The 22,746-nt window shown below is 37.6% G+C and overlaps 2 protein-coding genes across 6 annotated transcripts; both read left to right on the forward strand.

Annotated features, from left to right (window-relative positions):
- Positions 1-14,257: 14,257 nt before the first annotated feature.
- LOC107642718 (ribonuclease III domain-containing protein RNC1, chloroplastic) lies at positions 14,258-17,760 on the forward strand. The gene is made up of 6 exons (XM_016346175.3): positions 14,258-14,799; positions 14,881-15,369; positions 15,974-16,175; positions 16,388-16,588; positions 16,850-16,936; positions 17,122-17,760. Exons 1-6 carry the CDS (start codon positions 14,489-14,491, stop codon positions 17,437-17,439), a joined length of 1,608 nt encoding a protein of 535 aa, XP_016201661.1. The 5' UTR covers positions 14,258-14,488; the 3' UTR covers positions 17,440-17,760.
- Positions 17,761-17,894: 134 nt separating this feature from the next.
- Positions 17,895-22,528, forward strand: CKA3 (Protein kinase superfamily protein). 5 transcript variants are annotated; one of them, XM_088488530.1, is made up of 12 exons: positions 17,895-18,014; positions 18,200-18,253; positions 18,770-18,872; positions 19,478-19,607; positions 19,811-20,005; positions 20,293-20,450; positions 21,079-21,169; positions 21,281-21,346; positions 21,602-21,684; positions 21,894-21,957; positions 22,078-22,146; positions 22,291-22,528. In XM_088488530.1, the coding sequence occupies exons 3-12, from the start codon at positions 18,787-18,789 to the stop codon at positions 22,348-22,350; spliced, it is 1,002 nt and encodes a 333-aa protein (XP_088344656.1). In that variant the 5' UTR covers positions 17,895-18,014; positions 18,200-18,253; positions 18,770-18,786; the 3' UTR covers positions 22,351-22,528. The 5 variants fall into 5 exon arrangements, with proteins under 5 accessions (XP_088344656.1, XP_088344654.1, XP_020978590.1 ...); XM_088488528.1 differs by lacking the exon at positions 18,200-18,253 and adding an exon at positions 18,283-18,692; XM_088488529.1 differs by lacking the exon at positions 17,895-18,014 and adding an exon at positions 18,356-18,692 and having other exon boundaries at positions 18,188-18,253.
- The last annotated feature ends 218 nt before the right edge of the window (positions 22,529-22,746 follow it).

Here is a 22,746-nt window from a genome sequence, read left to right on the forward strand (position 1 = left end):
ATGTAATATAAGAATAAGAGAAAATGATAGTACTCTTCTCTATAAGATGTCTAAATAATATTTAAAATGGAGTGTTACATTTTATAAACAGAGGGGAGTCTCATTTTTATAAGATCAAATAGAATCATTTTTGTTTTGAGTTAAATTTTTTAGATCATGAATATATATTTTTTTATATTAATTTTTAGAGCACTACTACGATTTTTTCTGTAAGTAAATAGTGCAATTTAGCTTTGGATTACAGTTCAAAATAGTTTATTTTTAGAGTGAAGGTTAGTTAAGAGTTATAGTAGTTGTTAAAGAGGGGCTATAGGTCACCATGCAAGCGCCAAGCTAGCTTGAGAGTTGAGAGGCAGAGATCCATGCATTAGCATTGCCCTTTGGCATGACCATCATCAACCATCAAGGCTAGCATTATTAGTTATGTGTATTATGGATGCCATGCATGCATGGGCGAACATGATACGCATCGACGACAAAGATCTCATGTAAAAATGATAAGGATCGGGTTTGGCTTTGCTGGCCAAAACGTGTGATTCGTGAAGGAGATTAGATTACGCTGGAGCCTCTTCTAGATTGGTGTCTTGTGTTTGGCACTCTCCTCGTCCTGACTTAGACGATCACATCGTGTTTTTTTAATTACTCTAAATAGCTTAAGAGAAATTCTCCGCGTACAAGCATTTTCTCATACAAGTCATACAAATTATTTATTTCTTTTTTTTCCTTTCTTCATGCTTCCTCTTTTTCTTTTCCTTCTTTTTCTTTTTTCGTGCCTCTTCTTCTTTTTCTTCTTCTTTATTTTTGAAGTGTTTCATCTTCTTCCTCGTGTTTCTTCTCTTTCTTCTTTTGATTTTGCAACATTATGTATTTTTTTTCTTTGTTTGATTTTTTCCTCCAAAAAAGAATGATGAGAATATGAAATAAGAAAATGAAGAAGAAAAAGCAGCAGAAGATGAGGAGGAGAAAGAGGAAGAGTTCTGAATTATGCATAAGGTGTACTTCAACGAATTTTGGGTGTATTTTTAAAATCATTTGGGTGTATTTCTGTAATCCTTTGGGTGTATTTTTATAATCGTTTGGGTGAATTCCTGTAACCGTTTGGGTGTATTTCTGTAATCGGTTGGGTGTATTTCTGTAATCGTTTGAGTGTATTTCTGAAGTTCCATTATCTTCAAAACGATTTCAAAGCTTGATTTCACAAACAATGAAAATCGAAAAAAAACGAAACAAGAATACCAATGATAAACGCAGATAAAACAACGAATGAAAAGGCAAAAAGAGAACGCACGAAGGAGATCAAATTTGGCAAGAAACTCGTTTTCATGGAGGAAGAAGAAGGAGAAGAAGAAGAAGAAGGAAGAAGAGGAGGAGAAGGAGGAACGCGAAGCACGCCATAAAAATCGTATATGGGTCAGTGTACTTTTTGTTAAGTTTCTCCCAACTTGTATGACTTGTAAATCAAATAACTTGTATGTGTAGCTCTCCTCATAGTTTAATTGATCTACACGAATTTCTTCTTTCTTTTATACCACAAAGAAACTCATTCCTGATTCCACCCATCTGAGTATTAGTAAACTTTTAATTTAATAAACATATCTACTTATCTAGCATATTACATGTACAAAAAAAATTTAGTTATTATTTATATAAAATATATAAATTAAAATATAAAATATATATTAAAAATAATTTTAATAGCATATGTATTTATTGAATACATAGTAATTAATTTAAAGACTAAATTTTTTTTGTGCATATAATATTTTTATAAACAGAATTTTAAGTAAGTGAAATACCAATCAACTTATTAAAATTAGAATTTATTTAACATGTACTTGCGCTCTAATAAAGACACGTATTAAAGTTATGATTAATATTTTTTTTACAAAAGACACGTATTTATTTAAGTATATTTTTTATCTTTAAAATTTGTCAAAAATTTTAAAAATATTTATAAATTTTATTTTAATTTATTTCAATTTTGTTCTTGAAAATTTTTATTTGCATACTTTCATGTCATTTACATTTTTTTGTTGATTATCTCTCCTTAATGTTTATCTAACTAGGCTAATTAATCAACTATGGCTTGCTTAATCCGTTAATCTCTGTAGAATTCGACCTCACTCTTGTAAATTATTACTTGACGACAATTCGATATACTTGCCGAAAGAATTTTTGTAGTGATACATTAATTCCATGATCACTCCATTACTCTCTTTCCTTTTCTTTCCTTTTGTTTTTCTGCTGCTGTTGCTGTGCTAATGTGTATATAGGAAAAGGAGATGGCGGTGGGTGAGTGGCGGTAAAGATTAAGGTTTTGTGCGTGTGTTTTAGGGATTTAGAGTATTGATTTGGAAATTAGGGTTTATGTAGAGTATTAATTAAAAATTAAATTTAATCCAATAATAATATCTATAAAAATACTATTTAATTATTAACCTAAAATTTATTTTCAAATAAATATTATAATTCCATAATTAAAGATAATAAAAATTAATTTTCTTTATAATCATAAAATAAAATTAAAAATCTAATTATTCAACTTAAGGCATATAAATTTCTTATTATTATTCAATTACTAAAGTTTTAAATTATAAATAAAAATTGCTTAATTTATATTAAAATTATTTTAAAAATCCGGAGTCTTACATTAAAAATTATAAAAAAATCATAAACAAAATCTACTAGTATCTATCGCGGTTTAGGAAAGAATGAGAATATGTAGAAATCGCAAAAAAAAAAAAAAAAGCGATTTATCTGGGAGGTGCTATAAAAATTGCGATAACTGGCCACAGATTATTCATTTAGGGCATTTTCAATTTTGATTTGAAGAGTTTTTCACGAATCACGCACGAGTGTGATCATAAAAGAAGAATATCGTGTCTACTGACTAGATGGTGTTGCGTACGTTGCAAAAAGTATGAATGAAGAGATTAGTACAAAAATTTGTTCATTGTTAGATTTAAAGAGAAATAGTGTTATTATTGATTAGAAATAGATTTGATTCATACAACTCATAGTAGTGTGTTATTGTTTGTTAAACATGCTACTTTTATTGTCTATTGGTTTGATTCATATAATTTAAAGCAGAATAGTGATGTTATTGATGTATTTATTAGTTGATTATATTATTGTTATTAGAATTTGAGTATTGTTAGGGAATCAAAAGGGTATTAGCCAAAAACCAGCCAAATACGTTTGGGTGAATCCAAAATCTCTACGAGTTAATATATATGGATGTTTCTTCTACTAAGTATCAGAATGTTTCTTTTTCATACTAAATGGATGTTCTTTTATATATTTTTCAAATTTTTTTGTATTACAAATGTGAATGTTTCTATTGATATTCAATTATTTTTGCTAAAATATAACTGGATATTTCTTTTGTTAAGTATTAGGATTTTTTTTCATATTAAATGAATATTTTTTTATATATTTTTGTGTATTAGGGAATTGTATTATTGCCTCTGATATCTGGTTGCTGTATGTCTCAGCTTCTGTATATAAATCATAGTATTCTTCAATGGTTGGTTCGCCCTTTATACATCTGAATTGGGAGAGGGGAAAAGCCAAGTATCAGAAATCACAGAAAAATGAAATAAGCAACATTCTAGGGGAAAAATCTGACAGCTGATAACTGGTCATCAATGTGAATATTTAAAAATCAATCAGGACACCTAATAACAAATATCATCAAAGGGAACCCCACCCATCTGAGGTGAGAAAGGAATAGGATCATATGCATGCAGATAGATGAATGAAAACTCCCCTGAACTTATGTACAATTACACACACACACACACACAATATCCTCACCTACCATGAGATGCAGTTAAGTATACGAGTATAAATTATGATGGCCAAAAGGGATCATATGCACACAACAGTTCCTCCGTCGCCTCCTTCCTCCACGCCCGCCACCACCTCCATGGCTTCTCAGGCTGTCCCCCCGCCCTCGAAATTGCCGCCGTCTTAGGGATCGAGCTCAAGTTCAACTCCAACTGCAACGGCGGTTCCGGTAACACATCTGGTTCACGAAAGGGAAGCGGTTCTTGTCGACGGTGGCAAATCCAACGAGCCAGATGTCGGTGATAGAAGAGGAGTGGGTCGCGGTGGGAGGCAGAGAGGGCCTGACGGTGAGAGAGAGGGGTCTGTGTGTGTGTGATTGTTGGAGGTGGGTAGGTTAATGTGAGAGAGAAGAGGAAGGTTTTTATAGATTTTAGTTAGGTTTACCAAATCAATTTTAATTTTTTTAAATTTTGAATTTAAAAACTTTAAAATTAATTAATTAATAATACAAATTAATGTGGTTTTGTTTAGTTTTTGACTGGTAACCTCTTGGTTCCATATACTTTTCCTTAGAATTTTCATTAAAGTATGACTAAGGTCAGTTTTTAATTTTGTGATGCAGTTAACTTGGTGTATATAAAGTATTATGAGGCAACAAAATATGCCTCTTCAAACTTTGGTCATCTCATACTTGAAAACCGTCAGGTTATACCACCTAGCGAGGTTGAATGAACCTTTGATCAGTGCATTCATCGAGCGGTGGCATCTTGAAACGCACACCTTTCGTATGTCATTTGAAAAATGCAGATCACACTACAAGACGTTGTGTACCAATTGGTGTTCTCTATTGATGGTGAGGTGGTTAGCGGGTGTCTCACTGATTTCTCACAGTTTATTCCTGACGAGAAGCCAGCGTGAAAATGATTTGAGAAGCTATTGGGTGAGCTTCTGCTGCCATAAAATGTATAGCAAATGACAGTCTACTTCATGTGGTTTCATGACCAGTTTAAGGTGCTCTCAACCGATGCGAGTAAGGAGACAATGCGTATATATGCTTGGGCCTATATTATGATGTTGTTCTCCACTCAGCTATTCAGTGACAAGAATGAAAATTGAATTCACCTTCAGTAGTTATCGTTTGTGGCAAAGTTAGATGAATTGAGAAGTATAGATGAGGTTGAATTGCTCTGAGATAGTTGTATAGATGCACGTGTCGAATGGCCAATAGAAATATGACAAACCTGGCTCAGCTGCTTTAGTTACTACAGTCGCAAATTTCTGGCAATTATTCACACTAAGACCATATAGCTTCATTACATTTTCTTTTTCGTTGACATCCAAAAATGATTCAGTGTTTTTTATGTCGAAGATATTTATATAAATAACTTAGTGTATCTATATGTTGAATTATAGCAGTTTATGCTTTCATTCATTCTTCACATAAATTGTGAGATCTAATACTATTAGTAATTTATTTTACATATACACATAGTTTAAGCTATAGTTCAAATGGCATAATTTTTTATCTTTGCCTAGAAATTTCGAGTTTGAACTCACTCCTAACTTTAGGAAAAAAAAAAGTTTAAACCTTCTCGTAAATTCATATAAAATCTAAGTGAAAACAACCGAGTTTGAGCAAAAAGTTGAATAGAGACAAATTTAATTAATGTTAAAAAATTTGAGAGAATAACTTAACGGCTAATTTTTTTATTGTTCTTGCCTGAGTAGGTGGAGGTATAACTCGGTTCTTGACGGAGGTCGGTGATCCTTCCCTACGGAATGTGGTATACGTCGGTTGACCAGAAACTAGAGAGTGGGTACCTGCAAAGGCACTCCGATGCTTAAGTTAGCAAGAGGATGTATATGTGAAAGCTATTTTTCATGAAAAGATGATCCTACCTTCAATTGTTTTCTCGTCTCTTTTATACCTGTGCGGACGAGGTTTGATCGTTCCCTTTCTTAATTGTAACGCCTGAGAAGAGGATTGATTGCATATCCGACGTTATCAATTAGGAGCTAATGCTGTTTATTAGAAAAGGTCGGTTATGATTGAGGACCATACGTTTCCGAGCTATAACTCATAACCGATGTTAACTGGTCATATCACAGCCCCAAGCTTGGCCTGACTTAAAAGAGACAATTTAAGCTTTTAAATGGTCATTAACGAGTTATAGTTTAGCATATGGAGCCCCCAGATTAACGTGGCTCATTTAAGTCTATCTGTAATATATGAAAAGGCATAGAAGATGGAAGGTTAGTAGGAATTAATGCTTCTATTTTTTCATGGCACGGTTTATTTTATTATTTTAATAGCAGTGCGCTATTTCCAATGTACTTCACCAACCGTTGAAAGTGGTGTATTGTTAATGGTGGAGATTGGTTCACGGAACTGAAAAGTTAGATTAAATGGATGGCAAGTAATCTTTGCAATTTTATTTCATTGGACTGGGAGATATCAACAGAAGCTCTTAAGGAGAATGAGTACTAGAGGTTAGTGAAACTCCCCTCTTTTCTTACTATCAGAAGTAGCTTTCTTTCTTTTGTTTGCAAAAATGAGTGAGAAAAAGAAGAAAGCGTTACCTAAGGTGGAGGACAATGAGTTTTATGACTGGATGGATAGTGACGTTCAGATACGGGCTTCGCTATTCTCAGATAGAGATAGTGTGAGTAGAGTCAGTTTATCCAGGATAGTGAAACCAGGGCTTCGTCTGGAGTTGTTGCCATGCAACTGGTCCGATCGAGTTTTCTATAGAAGGAAAGATTTCGAGTTTTGAGTGTGATGTAATGACACAGATGAACTGTGCCTCCTCTCAGATTCACCCTAATGGCTGGGCATTTATTAAATGTTTTCAAATTCTGATGGAATTCCTCGAAGTGGAAGCAGACCTGGAATTGTTCTTTTCACTATTTTAGGCCAAGGGGGTGTGGAAAGGGCTGTGGATAAATTTGAATAGCACTCCAGGTTTTTCTATTTTTAAACTCTATAAGTCGTCCTTCAAAGATTTTAAAGAAATGTTTTTAAAAGTAAAGTCGGTAGATGAGGAGTTCCCATTTTATCTTGATGAAAACTTAGGGGAGAAATTTCCCATGTACTGGTGTTGTCAACCACAGCATATACTAGGCCCTGAACTTATCACCGGCCAGAATGAATGCATAATATCCTTTTTTTATTGAAATAGTGGATAAGGGTTGTTTAGTGTCTGTGTTTGACTTACTCCCTTGGGAAGATAATAGATCGACTGTGTTGGACTATCTAGGTGAGGAAATTTGTGAAATGTAGGTATTTTCTGGGATGCTAGGCATGTTTGATAATCATTTATATATATATATATATATATATATATATATATGTATGTATTTATATTTTTTTTCAGCTGGGAAGTATCCTGGAGTATCAGCTTCGAGCTTAAGATCTCGGTTCAAGGCGAAGAACTTTGAAGGTTCTTCTTCTAACCCTTAAAAGGTGGATGGTGGGGCCGAGGTTAACCAACCTCCAAGAAAAAAAGGAATTGTGTTTAAAAAGAGAAAATCAGATTTGATTGGGTTGGATGGTGAACGAAGTAAGGAGGAAATGTTGCTGTTAGAGGATTTGTCGAGTTTTACCTTGAAGCAGGAAAAGTTGCATGCTTTTGATAATGAAGGAGAGAGTTCCTCTGTTTGGTGTCCGAAGTTTCCATTTAATGTTGTTGCTGATGAGGTCGTTCAATCATCGACAGATGTATCTCTGGTGGAAGAGGTCGGGGATATAGGAGTCGACCAATTTCTTCAGGTGAGTTCTTTCCGATTTATGTGGTTTTATGTCAAGAATTGATACTGATTTAAGTACTGGCTCTTAAATAACAGGTACTAGGTTTCCGACTTGCCAACATTGGTCGTAGCCAAGAGAAGAAACATAAAAAGGTCTCACATGATGCGTCTGCAACTATGACGTTAAAGGAGGAGCTTATATTAAAGGAAAAGGCCTTGTCTGACCTGAAAGAGAGATTTGCTGAAGTTGAAGGTGAACTGAAGGTGGAAAAGGAAGGTCGAGCAAAGACTGTTGAATTGTTGGCGAAGAAGGAAGATGAACTTGTCGGTTTAAGTAACCGAGTTATTGAACTGACTTGAAAAATAAAAGAAATGGAGAATACCAAAGAGGGTGACATTCTGGATGCGTTTGCAGAGGAGTTCGAGCGAGCTGTTAACCAGGCAAAGTTTCTTGTACCTGATGGGGATTTTTCTACTATGGATCCTGGTAAAATAATCCGTGATGGTGAGCTTGTTGATGATGAAGAAGCTGCCGAGGAAGGCGATGACAACTTAGCTGATTAGTTTTTTACTTTTTGCTTTTCTGTTTATTATTTTGACTTATGTTTTTGGAGGACTTTTCCTTGCCTCTGACTTTTGGGACAAAAACTTTTCTGGCAGTAACTTACGAATTGGAAACTTTGGTTATGTTTTTGTGATGACTGCTAAATTTTTGTTATGATCTTGTCTGGTTTTTGCGCTGGTTATCCTTGTGAGGATATTGTGTGTGTATTTTTCTGTTTTAAGCATTTAGTTTTGCTTAAGTGTTGCGCATTCGTGTTTGAATAATGCGACTTTGATATTTGATCGGCAACCCTTTTGTAAAAGGATATTGTAGTCTGATAATTCGGTAATAGCTTTTAATTTGAAAGAAGTACGTGAAAAATTTCATAAAAGATATTGGAAATTACTTATAAATAGTACCTTGACATCTTTTATGTCGGTAAGCTAGCCTCATTAAAACCTTCTTGAGCAAAACCTCTTTTGGGAAAAATTCCAAGATAGGAAAAAGAGTACTAGCATGTTGTTGTTCTTAACTGTAGTATTGCTTTAGTGAGTGTACATTTCATGTGTTGGAAATTTTGTTGCCATCTAAATGCTCTAGCTTGTAGGCGCCTCTTCCGACGACTTCACATATTCGGTACGGACCATCCCAAGTTGTTGCGAGCTTGCCGTGGGTGGAAGGTCGGCGAGCTTGTTCTGTTTTCCTTAATACTAAGTCACCGATGTTAAATCCTCTGGGAATTACTTTTCTTGCATATCGTCGGGCAAGTTGCTGTTGTAAGGCTCGGTGCCGAACAGCTGCTATATCTCGTATTTCTTCGACTAGGTCAAGTTCGGCTGATCGAGCTTGGTCATGATCTGTAGCTTGCGTTTGCATTGAGCTTTGTGACACCTCCATAGGAATCATCGCCTCGGAGCCATACACCATTGTGTTGTGGTATGCCAAATCTACAGATGATATATCTCCAAACAAAATTTATCATTTGTGATGATATTATTTTTGCCAAAGGTTGGGCTTCGATCCACTTAGAGAAGTAATCAATTGCTACTACCAAATATTTTACCTGCCTTGAGGCGGTGGGGAAGGGGCCGAGGATGTCAATGCCCCACCTATTGAAAGGCCAGCTTACCACTGAATGATGAAGGTGTTCTGCAGGTAGGTTAATAATCGGTGCGTGCTTTTGGCACTTGTCACAGGTCTTGACCTTCTTTCTGCTGTCTTCCGACAATGTGGGCCAATAAAACCCTGCTCGTAAGACCTTTTGTGCCAAGCTTTGAGCTCCAGAATGTATCCCACATATTTCTTCATGGGCTTCGGATAAAACAAGATCGGCTTCAGCCCTGTCCAAGCATTTCAAGAGAGGTCGAGAATAACTTCGCCTATACAAAACGTTATTTAGCAATGTAAAGAAAGATGCTTGTCTTCTAAACTTTTTCTTGTCTTGAATTTCGTCAGGAATAGAACCATGGCGGAGGTACTGAATATAAGAATGTTTCCAACTGTCTTTATTTAAAATGTTCAGAATGTGCAACATATCAATGCTCGGTTTATCTAGAGTTGATTGCAATAGCGTGGCAGTGTGTGCCTGTGTAGTTGCCAGTTTTGATAAAACATTTGCTCTATGATTTTGTTTCCTAGGTATATGGAGAATTTTAATTTTTGGAAAATGTGCTAGTAATTGTTGCACAACGTCTAAATATTTGAATAGAGTCTAATCTTTTGTCTGGAAACTTTGATTTACTTGCTGAATAACCAATAAAGAATCACAATATACTTTTAAATTGGTAATATGTAAATCGGCTGCTAACCTGAGACCAGCTATGAGGGCTTCGTATTCCGCTTGGTTATTACTGACTTTGAAAGAGAAACGGAGGGAGTGTTCTAGAGTTATGCCGTCCGAGCTTTCCAATAGTATGCCTGCTCCAGATCCTTGAGGGTTTGAGGCACCATCCATGAACAAGGTTCATGTCTGGCTTTCCTGTTCCGAGTATGAGCCTGTTAATTCAGCTACAAAATCGGCTAACCATTGTGATTTGACAGATCCTCAAGGCTGATATAGGATGTCAAATTCAGAGAGTTCAACGGACCACTTAATTAGTCGTCCTGCCAACTCAGGTTTACAGAGTATCTGACGAAGTAGATGATCGGTTCTGACGATTATTGTGTGGCTTTGGAAATAAGGTCGGAGCCGTCTTAGGGAGAAGACTAGCGCCAAGGCGAGCTTTTCAAGTCTTGGGTAGCGAAGTTCTGCATTTTGTAATGACTTGCTCACAAAATAGACTGACTGTTGAAGCTTGTCGTCTTCTGCAATGAGAACAGAGCTAATTGCTACATCAGTGATAGATAAGTACAAATATAATGGTTGGCCGAGCTTAGGCTTCTGTAAAATAGGTGGCTTTGAAAGGAGTTGCTTTAAATTGGCGAACGCTGTTTCACAATCCTCATTCCAAGTAAATATATTTTTGTCCTTCTTCAGGCATTGGAAAAAGTTGTGTGACTTAGATGCTAAGCACGGGAGGAATCTGGACAGGGCGGCTAATCTGCCTGTTAAACGTTGGACTTCCTTTATAGTCGTCGGACTGTGCATGTCAAGTATTGCTTGGCATTTTTCTGGATTTGCTTCAATACCTCGGCTTGTCAAAATGAATCCGAGGAATTTTCCCCCGCGAACGCCGAACGCACACTTTTCGGGATTCAGCCTCATGTTGTACTTCCTTATCTGGGCAAATATCTCATGGAGGTCTTGTATGTGAGGGTGGCCGACCTTTGTTTTCACGACCATGTCGTCGACATATACTTCGATGTTCTGGCCTATTTGTTCCTCGAAGATCTTGTTCATGAGTTGTTGGTAAGTTGCATCTGCATTCTTTAATCCGAAAGGCATAACATTATAGCAGTAATTACCATATTCAGTTATAAAGGCTGTTTTTTCTTGGTCTGATGGATGCATAAGGATCTGGTTGTAACTAGAGTATGCATCCATAAAACTCAAAGTGCCATAGCCACAAGAATTATCAACTAAGGTGTCAATGTTGGGTAAAGGATAAGCATCTTTAGGGCAGGCCTTATTTAAATCAGTGAAGTCGACGCACATGCACCATTTACCGTTATTCTTTTTTACCATCACGACGTTGGCCAACCATGTTGTGAAGCAGATTTCTCGGATGAACTCGGCGTCGATGAGCTTTTTAACCTCTGCCACGGAGGCTAATTGCTTCTCGGTTTCGAGGTTCCTTTTCTTCTGGGAGATTGGTCGGGCTGTTGGACTGATTGCTAATTTATGTGTAATCACAGATGGATCTATGCTTGGCATGTCCCCCGAAGTCCAAGCAAATAGGTCGGCGTTCTGGCGTAAGCAACTGATCAGCTTTTGTTTTTCCTCATTGTTGATGGATGTTCCTATAAAGGTGAACTTGGTTGGATCCTCGGTGAGGATAACTTTCGTCAGATCTTCATTTGGTGTAGGGCGATCTTCAAAGTCGGCCCTTGGGTCAAGCTCGGTTAGCATTGGCTGTCCAAATTGTATTGAATTGACACGCGCTTGACTGCTTCTTTTAATTGGCTTTAGACTGATATTGTAGCATTGCCGAGCTTCATGTAGATCACCATGGACGGTTGCAACTATGTTGTCCTGTACAGGAAACTTGATACAAAGATGAAAAGTGAAAACAATAGCAGCGAATCTATTTAAAAAAGGTCTTCCCAATATAAGATTATAAGGACTAAAACAATCGACCACAAGATATTGTATATCTTGTGTCTTAGATAATGGTTGCTCACCGAGTGTGGTTTGTAACCACACCGAGCCTAGCACAGGAACTCGTTCCCCTGAAATTCGACCAGATCACCCGAGTATGTCTGCAGAATATGGGTGCTCAGCTTCATCTTCTGGAATGTGGCGAAGAATAGCACGTCGGCACTGCTTCCTGGGTCAAGTAACACTTTTCGAACTATAAGGTCTCCCAACTGAATTGAGATCACCACGGGATCGTCATAGTTGACATGGTTGGATTTGAAATCAGCATAGCCGAAAGTCATTTCAGGTACGTCTAGGGTTGGTTGATTATTGTTGGTAGTATGCTCGACTGCCAACATAGCTCTGTATGTCCGTTTCCTTGCCGAGTTTGTCTGTCCGCCGCCAGCGTAACCACCTGAAATACAATTAATCACCCCTCTAGGCTGAGCTGGGGTTTTATCTTTGTCTTTTGACGACGAAGCTGTCGCAGGTTGGTCGGAGTTTGGATTTTGCCATTTCTGCATGTGTCCTGCAATGAATTTATCAAGATGTCTTTGGCGCGTTAAGCGCTCCAGGAGATCTTTAGCAATCACACATTCGTCGGTGGTGTGGCCATGTTTTTGGTGAAAGGTGCAGTATTTGGATTTATCAACATTTTTTGGCTCAGGGTAACTGCCAGCTTTACGGGGAGGTTTAATTAACTTGGAATTTAATATCTCATTGATAATGTCGTCCCTCTTCGTGTTGAACTGAGTGTATGACTCGTAACGGGACACGGGTTTGAAACTTTTCTTGCTCTCCCGAGGTTTATCATCGTCTTTTGTGAACGCCGACTTTTCTGCTCGTCGTGCTTGACGGAGCTCTTCGATATCTATATGCCCTTTAGCCTTCTCCCTAAACTCGGCCAGAGTCTTTGGCTTGGCTACTGCAATAGCTTCTTGGAATTTGCCAGGGCGAAGGCCGCTCTTAATAGCATGCAAGTGGACTTCAGGGTGAAGATAAGGAATTCGCATAGCGATCTTCGTGAAACGGGTAATGTAGTCCTTCAAACTTTCTTGCGGACCCTGCTTAATGGTATTCAGGTAATCGGAATCGTGTAAGTAAATTGTTGACGCTGCAAAGTGATCATCAAATTGCTTAGCTAGTTCCTGGAAGCGTGAGATAGAATCTGCAGGTAAAGAGCAAAACCAGTCAAGTGCGGGTCCATCTAAAAAGGAAGGAAAGTAACGACATAAATGGGGTCGGATGCCCCGTTAACGATCATAATAGATCAGAATTTTTTAATGTGCTGCTTAGGATCCCCTAGCCCATCATATGGAGTTAGGGTCGTCGGTAACATGAATTGTCTGGGCAGCTGAAAGTTCATGATGTTGGTTGTAAAAGGTCTTGCTGAATTATCGCGCTCATCATTCTCGTCCTTAGGTATGGTGTCCTCATTTTGATGATCTGCATCGTCGTCCTGAGGTGTCTCCGAGATATGGGTCGATTCGGACTGACGTTCGTCATTCGCCTGTCGTTCGCGGCGATCATTGTTGTGTTCCAGACAGGCATTAGCCAATTGTTGAATTTGTTGTTGCATTCTTTGATTCTCTTCCGTCATGCGCTGATTTGCTTCAGCCATACGTTGATTTGCTTGCTGGAGCTCAGTCACCATCCGAAGAAGCTCGGACGGAGTGGGGGGAGGTGCATCGGCCATCGTCAAATGTTAGGGAATTAAGGGCCTACGAAAGAGAATATCCCAAATATAGGCCCTCCTTCTAGCGCCAATATGTTCTTGCCTGAGTAGGTGGAGGTATAACTCGGTTATTGACGGAGGTCGGTGATCCTTCCCAACGGAATGTGGTATACGTCGGTTGACCAGAAACTGGAGGATGGGTACCTGCAAAGGCACTCCGATGCTTAAGTTAGCAAGAAGATGTATATGTGAAAGCTATTTTTCATGAAAAGATGATCCTACCTTCAATTGTTTCCTCGTCTCTTTTATACCTATGCGGACGAGGTTTGATCGTTCCCTTTCTTAATTGTAATGCCTGAGAAGAGGATTGATTGCATATCCGACGTTATCAATTAGGAGCTAATGCTGTTTATTAGAAAAGGTCGGTTATGATTGAAGACCATACGTTTTCGAGCTATAACTCGTAACCGATGTTTACTGGTCATATCATTTATATCAAAAAAATATTGGTGTTTTTGTTGAAAATGAAATTATTTAATATAATTACAAGTGGGTGAATTTTGTTGGTGGAAAGTTAACATTGTGGAGGGTGTGTTGAACATGTAACAACATCTTAGCCAACACGTGAGAGGCGTATTAAATAATTTTCACAATAATATAATACACTTCAAATATCAATATTTAACTAAAATACAATCTCCATTTTCATATTAAAAATAATTTCCGTAATTTAACTACTATTTTGATTATTATTTATTATTTATTCTAATAAATAAAAAATCAAATATCTTTTATCCAGTCTGCGTCTCATCGTCAGCGACGAGCTGCTTCAGCTTCACCTTATCTTACCTTCGCAGGTCCAACTCCTAAACCCTGCAACTAAACCCCTCGTCTATGGCGTCAAACCCATTCACACAAGCTAGCATAACCCAGTGATCAATCCTCCTAATGTTCAAACCCTACTTTCTCCCATTTCCCCACAATTAGCTTCCTCCAAATGGAACTCTCTTCTTCCTCCTCCTTACTCTCCCCGAAACCATGTTCACCCGCCCTTTCCAGCTACTCCTTCTCCTCTTCATTCTCCCCCTTCCCAATAAAAAACCACAATTCCAGAAACCGGAATCCACGGAGCTTTCGCATTCTCGCCGTAGCCTTGGAACCGCCGCAGCAGGAACTCCCCAACACCAGCCCCCATCCTCTCCTCAAGGAGCTCGCCGAACGCAAGAAGATAACTTCTCCTAAGAAGAAAGGTCCCACAAGAAGGTTCCTCTTGAAGCCCCCATTAGACGACAACAAACTCGCTGACAGGTTAGTTACGAGTTAGTTATCAGATTTCTGCACTCACCTCCAGGCACATTATCCAGTGTAACTAACTAACTAACTATATAGGTTCCTCAAGAGCCCACAAATGTCCCTAAAATCGTTCCCCTTGTTGAGTTCGTGCTTGCCTTCTTCGCGGCTCAACAGTGCCGACAAGGCATGGATTGAGGACTACTTGCTGGAAGCCAAGCAGGCTCTGGGGTACCCTCTTGAGCCCTCCGAGGCTCTGGGGGACGACAACCCTGCCAAACAGTTCGATGATTTGTTGTATCTGGCATTTCAGCATCCGTCCTGCGAGAGGACCAAGGCGCGCCACGTGAGGTCAGGGCATTCTAGGCTGTTCTTTATTGGACAGTACGTGCTGGAATTGGTCATGGCAGAGTTCTGCTTGCAGAGGTATCCTATGGAGTCGCCGGGTCCTATGAGGGAGAGAGTGTTTGGTTTGATTGGGAAGAGGAGCTTGCCTCGGTGGATCAAGGCTGCAAGCTTGCAGAATTTGGTTTTTCCCTATGATGATATTGATCGGATGTTGAGGAAGGATAGGGAGGGACCTGTAAAGTAAGTTCTCAATTCTGCCCCGATTGGCCAGGGAACTCTTGTTTCTATGACTTGTCAAATTGAATTGATTTGTTAGGTTTGGTGTTAGCGTATGCATTGCTATCTGCTTTAAACTTTAAAGTTTCTTAGTTTCGTATTTCTGTTATTCCTATGTTGATATTCTTTCGAAAGATATTGAAATTACTGTGTTTCGTGTGCTTGAGATGCTGAAGAGTAGATAATTCGTAATGAAAGTTCTGCTGATGTTGTTTTGCCTTTGAACAAGATAACTGACTGAAATTGGGATGCAGTGGATGCTTGTGCACATAAGATACCTCTGTCTCTGGATTTTGTTTCGCATGTGGACTAGCATCTTTAATTTGATGTACTGGTTTGTGACATGAAGTACAGGTTTATGTTGAGATCAATAACCTATCTATTTAGTATTGTCTCCTTTTCAAGTCGAAAATTGTCAAATGATTAATGAATTCAAAATATCAAGATGCTAGACTGGCACACTGTCTAAAGAAGATCTAGGAAATAAAAGAAAATTTTGGATTCTCCTCGTAATCTGTTTCTGAATGAGATTTTCACTCCTTTTTTCACCCTTGTTATTCTTTGGCAGGTCAGTATTTGGAGCTTTGTTTGGTGCAATCTATCTTTGTCATGGTATTCCAGAAGTATATCGTGTTCTTTTTGAAGTATTTGGAATGGATCCAGATGCTGAAGATTGCCAACCCAAACTGCGCAGACAACTTGAAGACATAGATCATGTGTCTAATGAACTTGAAGGCAAGATAAGCTGGCAGGATATTGTCTCATATAGGGTAAGTTCTCCATATCTTCTGCTAAAATATTATTTGAAAAAATAGTTAGCTCATAAAGATCTGTTTACTATGTCCACAGCTCAAATGCAGCCTTTGAGTACATTTTTCTTCAGTACTGCCAAATTTCAATCGTCAATTGTTGCCCTGCAACAGAAATACATGCCTATTATTAAATGGAAACACATTAATGATGTTTACTGTTCTTCACTCAGCCTCCTGCAGATGCTCTGGTTGCACATCCAAGGCTGTTCCGAGCTTGTGTTCCTCCAGGCATGCATAGATTCAGAGGAAATTTATGGGATTATGATAGCAGACCCAAGGTTATGAAGACACTTGGATATCCGTTAGAAATGACTGATAGTATTCCAGAGATTACAGAAGCCAGGAACATAGAGCTTGGACTTGGATTGCAGGTAACTGTAGCTCTACTATTGCCTGCTGTTTTATTTTTCCTTATCTTTTCATCAAAATCATATATCTGTCTTCGATTGTTCGGTTGAGATTAGGTGTACCTTTGATATGTCTCTGAACAAAACTTTGCATTTTATTATGAGAACAACTTTTTAGTTTCTTCAAGACCCTTCGATGGAAGATATAATATTAGAAATTAAAAGTTTGAAGGTTCTCTTGCTTCTGTTATAAGTTCTAATGTTGAATGTTTTATGTAATTGCAGCTCTGTTTCATGCATCCATCAAAGTACAAATTTGAGCATCCTCGATTTTGCTTTGAGAGATTAGAATACATCGGCCAAAAGATACAGGTAAATTATTTCCGCTGTCTTTGGGATAATTTGACTGCATAGGTCCAATGACTCTAGTTTTGTTAAGAAATATATCATGCATTTACTACACAGCTTCTAATCAGATTCTAAAGATATTTCTACTCGGTCTTATAATTTTGTATTAATATATATTTTTTGATCTTTGAAAAAATTGTTGTATTAAGGATTTGGTGATGGCTGAAAGATTGTTGATGAAGCATTTAGACGCTCCAGGATTATGGCTTCAAGAGAGGCACCGACGCCTTCTTCTGAACAAGTATTGTGGTAGATATTTGAGGGAGAAACATCTTCATGGTTTTGCTATATATGCTGACGATAAACAAGACTCTTTCGAGCGCAACCGGAGGAACAGAAACCCTGCCACAGCATCTATTCAACAAGCGATTCACGGGCTTTCATATCTTGTTTATGGGAAACGCGATGTGAGACGTCTAATGTTTGAGGTTTTTGACTTTGAGCAGGTTCAGCCTAAAGAAGTCTAAATTGGAGAAACAAGAGTGACATAGCTGTATAAGCATTGCAATTATAAGCACTGCTATTTTTCTGATATCATTCAATTCCCTTTCGGTATATTTCTTTTACATTTTTTTCCTTCTCTTTATTTAGGTTTTCCATATCACAATTCGATCCATTCACTTGTAGTTGATTTGTAAGTTCTTATTTGGAAGATGCTCATGTAAATAATTGTATTTTATTAGTTCATGGAGATGATGATACAGATTGACCAATTGTACTAACACTCCATGGCTCTGACAATGAGGCATATCCATGATGACGAAATCGTAATTTTGGTTGCTATACCGGTGGAATGTCGCATACTCACAAGTCACATTCACTACAAGGATATATTTTGAGTTAAAACATTTATTTATTTATTTTGGTATTGGGTTAAAACTTTTTTTATTCCCTAAAAGGTGTTTGAGTTGAAAGTTCTTTTGGGTCGGCGTGCCCCAACTTTTATAGTGAAGTACAAGGTATCAATAATTGGGCTTTCATCATCACTCACTCTTACAAGACGCAATCAAACCGAAAGGGAAAATTCGTTCAACTTGATGAGGTTATCCCCAATTCGCAATTCCCCATAGTCCTTTGGCATGATTGCTACTTATTTTGTTGCCATATATTTCAGAGTTTGGTTCACAAGTACTTCTCATTAAATAAAAGTATTTATTTCAACTCTTTATCGTCCCAAAGATATAAAATCATAAATATCATTCAACTCTTTATTAATCATGTGATTAGGCTTACAATAGCAGCAGCCAGCAGGTAACTCCGACCTCAGCCCTCTTGGAAATGGTAAGTTTTTTTTTTTTTCCTGAATACAGAAAGTAAGAATCTCTCAAATTGGGTCAGCTCTAGATATTTATGAAGGCAAGTCAGTAATTTACACGTCAACAGATTCTTCACGTTAGATGGACCCACAGGTTTGGTCCAAGCATGAAGCATCACACACAAGAAGAACCCCCCCATCCCGCTTAGGATATTTCTCTTTTCTCTAACCCACCAAAGCCAAACGCAGCTTTAATTTCCTTTCTCTTTGTTGCGAAGCGCCAGAGAAGGATGGCATAGGAAGAAACGGTGATGGAGTGCACATGAGTGCTAACATGCGCGCCAACCAATCATCATCTCGTCAACATCACATTACTACGACTATTCTCCCTCCTTCGCCTTTTACTACTGTGCAACCCTGTTCCCTTCCATGCGCCGGTTGCGCATCCTCCCTACCCTGCGCATCGTAACTAACTAAAACCACCATCACTATCTCTCCGAGCACAAATCAATCATCACAAATTCGAGATCTCTTCTTTTCAGATTCGGAGCGCCCCGCTATGTCGAAGGCGCGCGTCTACACTGATATAAATGTTCTTCGCCCCAAAGAGTACTGGGATTATGAGTCCCTCAACGTTCAATGGGGGTAACGTTGCACCGAACCCTAATCTCTCTCTTTTTGCTATTTGCTATGTTATTCGTTCTGAATACCGAATAGTATAATTCAACAAATCACAAAGTGAAGGGGAATTTCTTGCTATTAATATAAGCAGGCGTGTGTATGCGCGCATAGTTTCTTAGCTGCTGGTGTTAATGTTTTACTTTTGAATTCCAATAGGTTTAACGGTTTTTTGTAGCAGCTAGCTAAGGGATGGGGAATTCTGCCTTTTAGCTTCAAGTTATACCTGTTTGGTTTGGATCTCATGCTTTTTTGCTTAGCTTATGTGTCGTAGGAAATCACCTTGTAATACGATCTTATTTGACAATTTCTTCAAGTTATGCGCATTTTATTTGGTTGTTTATTTATTTAACTAAAGTGATTGTTGTTTGTGTGAACTCTATAATTAGCTCGTGGTTTACTTGTGCTGAAAGGGAAATGTGGTTTGGGACCTTCTGACGATTTCATCTTGATATTTATCTCTGTGATTGTGTCCATGCCTTAGGACCTTTTGGGATCTAAATCCTGTTCGTTTTACAGTTTTTATTCTAGCAGTATTGTTTGTTTTGTTAACTACTGTATGCTTTTTCCAGTGATCAAGATGATTATGAGGTTGTGCGGAAAGTGGGAAGGGGGAAATATAGCGAGGTATTTGAAGGCATAAATGTTAATAGCAATGAGCGCTGTATAATCAAGATTCTCAAGCCTGTCAAGAAAAAAAAGGTAATCTTCTTTTCATTAGAGTTGCTTTCTACACTAATTGTGAATCTGCAGGCTATGAATTAAGCCAGCTACAGGTGCTTTATCAGAGCAATTCTTCTAAGATATGCTGCCCCATGGATTATGTTATGAGTGCCTATGTACCATGCCATTTTAGTTATTCTTGGCGATAGTTTTCTTATGAGATCTTCATCGTCATTTTGTAGATTAAAAGGGAGATTAAAATACTTCAGAACCTCTGTGGAGGCCCTAATATTGTCAAACTTCTTGATATTGTCAGAGATCAACATTCGAAAACTCCTAGCTTGATATTTGAGTATGTCAACAGTACAGATTTTAAAGTTTTGTATCCAACCTTGACTGATTATGACATACGCTATTACATATATGAGCTCCTCAAGGTAACAAGATCCTACAATCTCTTCTAGTATTTTGTAACTGTCATTATACGTATTTTTCCTTTCCTTAGTTGATGTTTTACCGTTAATTAAAAAATTGAGTGCATTTGATGTGGATTAGGATCCTTACATGTATTCTCTGTTTGGCTCATAATTATAGGGCTTATATAATGTTTGCTTATGTAGACAATAGACATGTAGTTATATATCATGAAATTATTACTTAGTTTTCAGTAAATACATTGGTAATTTTTTTCCTTGCCACTAACTGCTTTAGTTTTGATTTGCAGGCATTGGATTACTGCCACTCTCAAGGCATAATGCATAGAGATGTCAAGCCTCATAATGTTATGATTGATCATGAATTAAGAAAACTTCGCTTAATAGATTGGGGTCTTGCTGAATTTTATCATCCTGGAAAGGAATATAATGTTCGTGTGGCTTCAAGGTAACATTTTCTGACCTGCTGAACATGGTCTCAACTTTGTTCCCAAGAGCAGAGATAAGCTGAAAAGAAAACCTAAATAAATTTATTGATGTGACATAGAACCATTAAGGCAGTGTCAATTTGGAATTAGCAAATTTGACAGATTACTCAAAAAATGTCTAAGCATTTTGTGTGTCATGTTTGTTGTTCCCCCTAAGGAAATTCTGAAGTTGTGGTTATGTGAAGCAACAGTACATCATTCTTATAAGACCAAACACCACTACTATTTTTCTAATTAATCTCACTGTGGGTCTGGAAGTTTTTTGGGTTTATTGAGTGCAACATTTCTTGTTGCTGAACATTGTGACAATTAAGAACTGCAAAAAGACTATAGAGAACTTTAACAATTAATGCATCTTTTACAAATGAAAATTTTGATTCTCCTCTTCGATCTGAGTTTAGTCTGGCTCAACTCTTCAAGCTGCTCTCCCTCTTTTCTATTTTAGCTGAACAAATTTCTGCCCTTTTCTCTGGTTACCTAAACCCAGGTCCTATAACATGGATTCCTATCAACACTTTTTAGTATCATGTTGTAAGCTCATAGTCTCCAATTTTATATATTGTCATGTGCTGTACTTTTGATTTTCAGATACTTCAAGGGGCCTGAACTTCTAGTTGATTTGCAAGACTATGACTATTCATTAGATATGTGGAGCCTTGGCTGCATGTTTGCTGGAATGGTGAGAATTATAGTTACAGGTTATTGGATATTTATGGCCTACCCTTGGCATATTAGCTATGCTGATAGTATAAAAGTGAATGTACTTTTAACATTCATTGTTTTGATATAGATATTTCGCAAGGAACCTTTCTTCTATGGTCATGACAACCATGATCAGCTTGTCAAAATAGCTAAGGTAGGATTCATGTTGCTCTGAAATAGTGTATAAATGTTTGAATGAATGAGTATCATGATCATGTTGGAAAATTAAATTAAATGTTTAGTTCCAGATTATGCCTATGGTGTCATTTCCCTTGTACTGACCATCATTTCATTTACCAACATATTCATCTCTAAAAAGGAGTTACACCATTGCTAATGTTTGATTGACAAACATACTGAAATATTTATTTCTAAAAAGGAGTTATTATTAATTATTTGTGACATGCAGGTGCTTGGGACTGATGAACTGAACGCGTATCTGAATAAGTATCATCTAGAGCTTGATCCTCAACTTGATGCTCTTGTTGGAAGGTAAGTATTGTCTTTAATTAATTTTCCACATATTTCATCAGTTTTAATTTAGTTAATTTCATTTACAACTTATCATTCCAGGGCAAGGCAGGTATCCTTGTCCAAGCAATCTCATCAGAAGTTTGCTGCTTATTTTGACTGAATATCCTCCTGCTATGTAAGAAAGATCACTGTTTTAACACATCTTTTATTATCTCTCTCTTGTGCAGACACAGTCGCAAACCATGGTCTAAGTTTATCAATGCAGATAATCAGCATCTTGTGTCTCCAGAGGTCATTTAAGCAGTTTTTCAATTTCGCATTGGCCTTGCATTTAGTGTACCCTGCAATGCAGTCTATCATTCTTGCATGTGTAGATACATATCTCATTCTTTCCACATGACTGACATGCAGGCAATTGATTTTCTTGATAAGCTCCTTCGGTATGATCACCAAGACAGGCTAACAGCCAGAGAAGCAATGGTAATGATAGTTTTTTCAATTTGACATAACATGGTTCTGAGGTTGCATATATAGTTTGTAATATTTTAGTTTAGCGCACGTGCGCGCACATATACGTCAGTTGTGTACTAACTTTTTTATGCCACCTTTGCGTATATCCTTCAGGCACATCCATATTTCTCTCAAGTTAGGGCTGCAGAAAGTAGCAGAATGAGGACACAGTAAATCATTTGTGTATCCATAAACCCGACTCCATATAATTCGGGATTGTTTTAAAGTACCCCCAATTGCACCTTGATTATATTCTGTTTATCATAGTTAATTTTCTTGTGGAGTGAAACTAGTATGTTTCGGTTGAAGAATAATGTTATATCTTGAAACTTGAGGTTGTGTCTGTTATGTTGTGATTACGTACAAGATCTTAGAGCCTAGGCAACGTTATTCTACTATAGAATTGTTAGGATGCCTTGATCCAGACCGGTAATATTTCCAAAGATTATGTGCTACATATTAAATTACTATACAATTTGTATACGGCTGAATTCAAAAAACAAGCGCTGAAATTCGTCATTCATTAGAAAGAGAGGGGGTGGGGGGTGGAGAAAATAAAAAAAACTGAAG

This window comes from Arachis ipaensis, chromosome B5, assembly GCF_059453495.1.
Source record: "Arachis ipaensis isolate K30076 ecotype BB chromosome B5, ASM5945349v1, whole genome shotgun sequence".
NCBI lineage: Eukaryota > Viridiplantae > Streptophyta > Magnoliopsida > Fabales > Fabaceae > Arachis > Arachis ipaensis.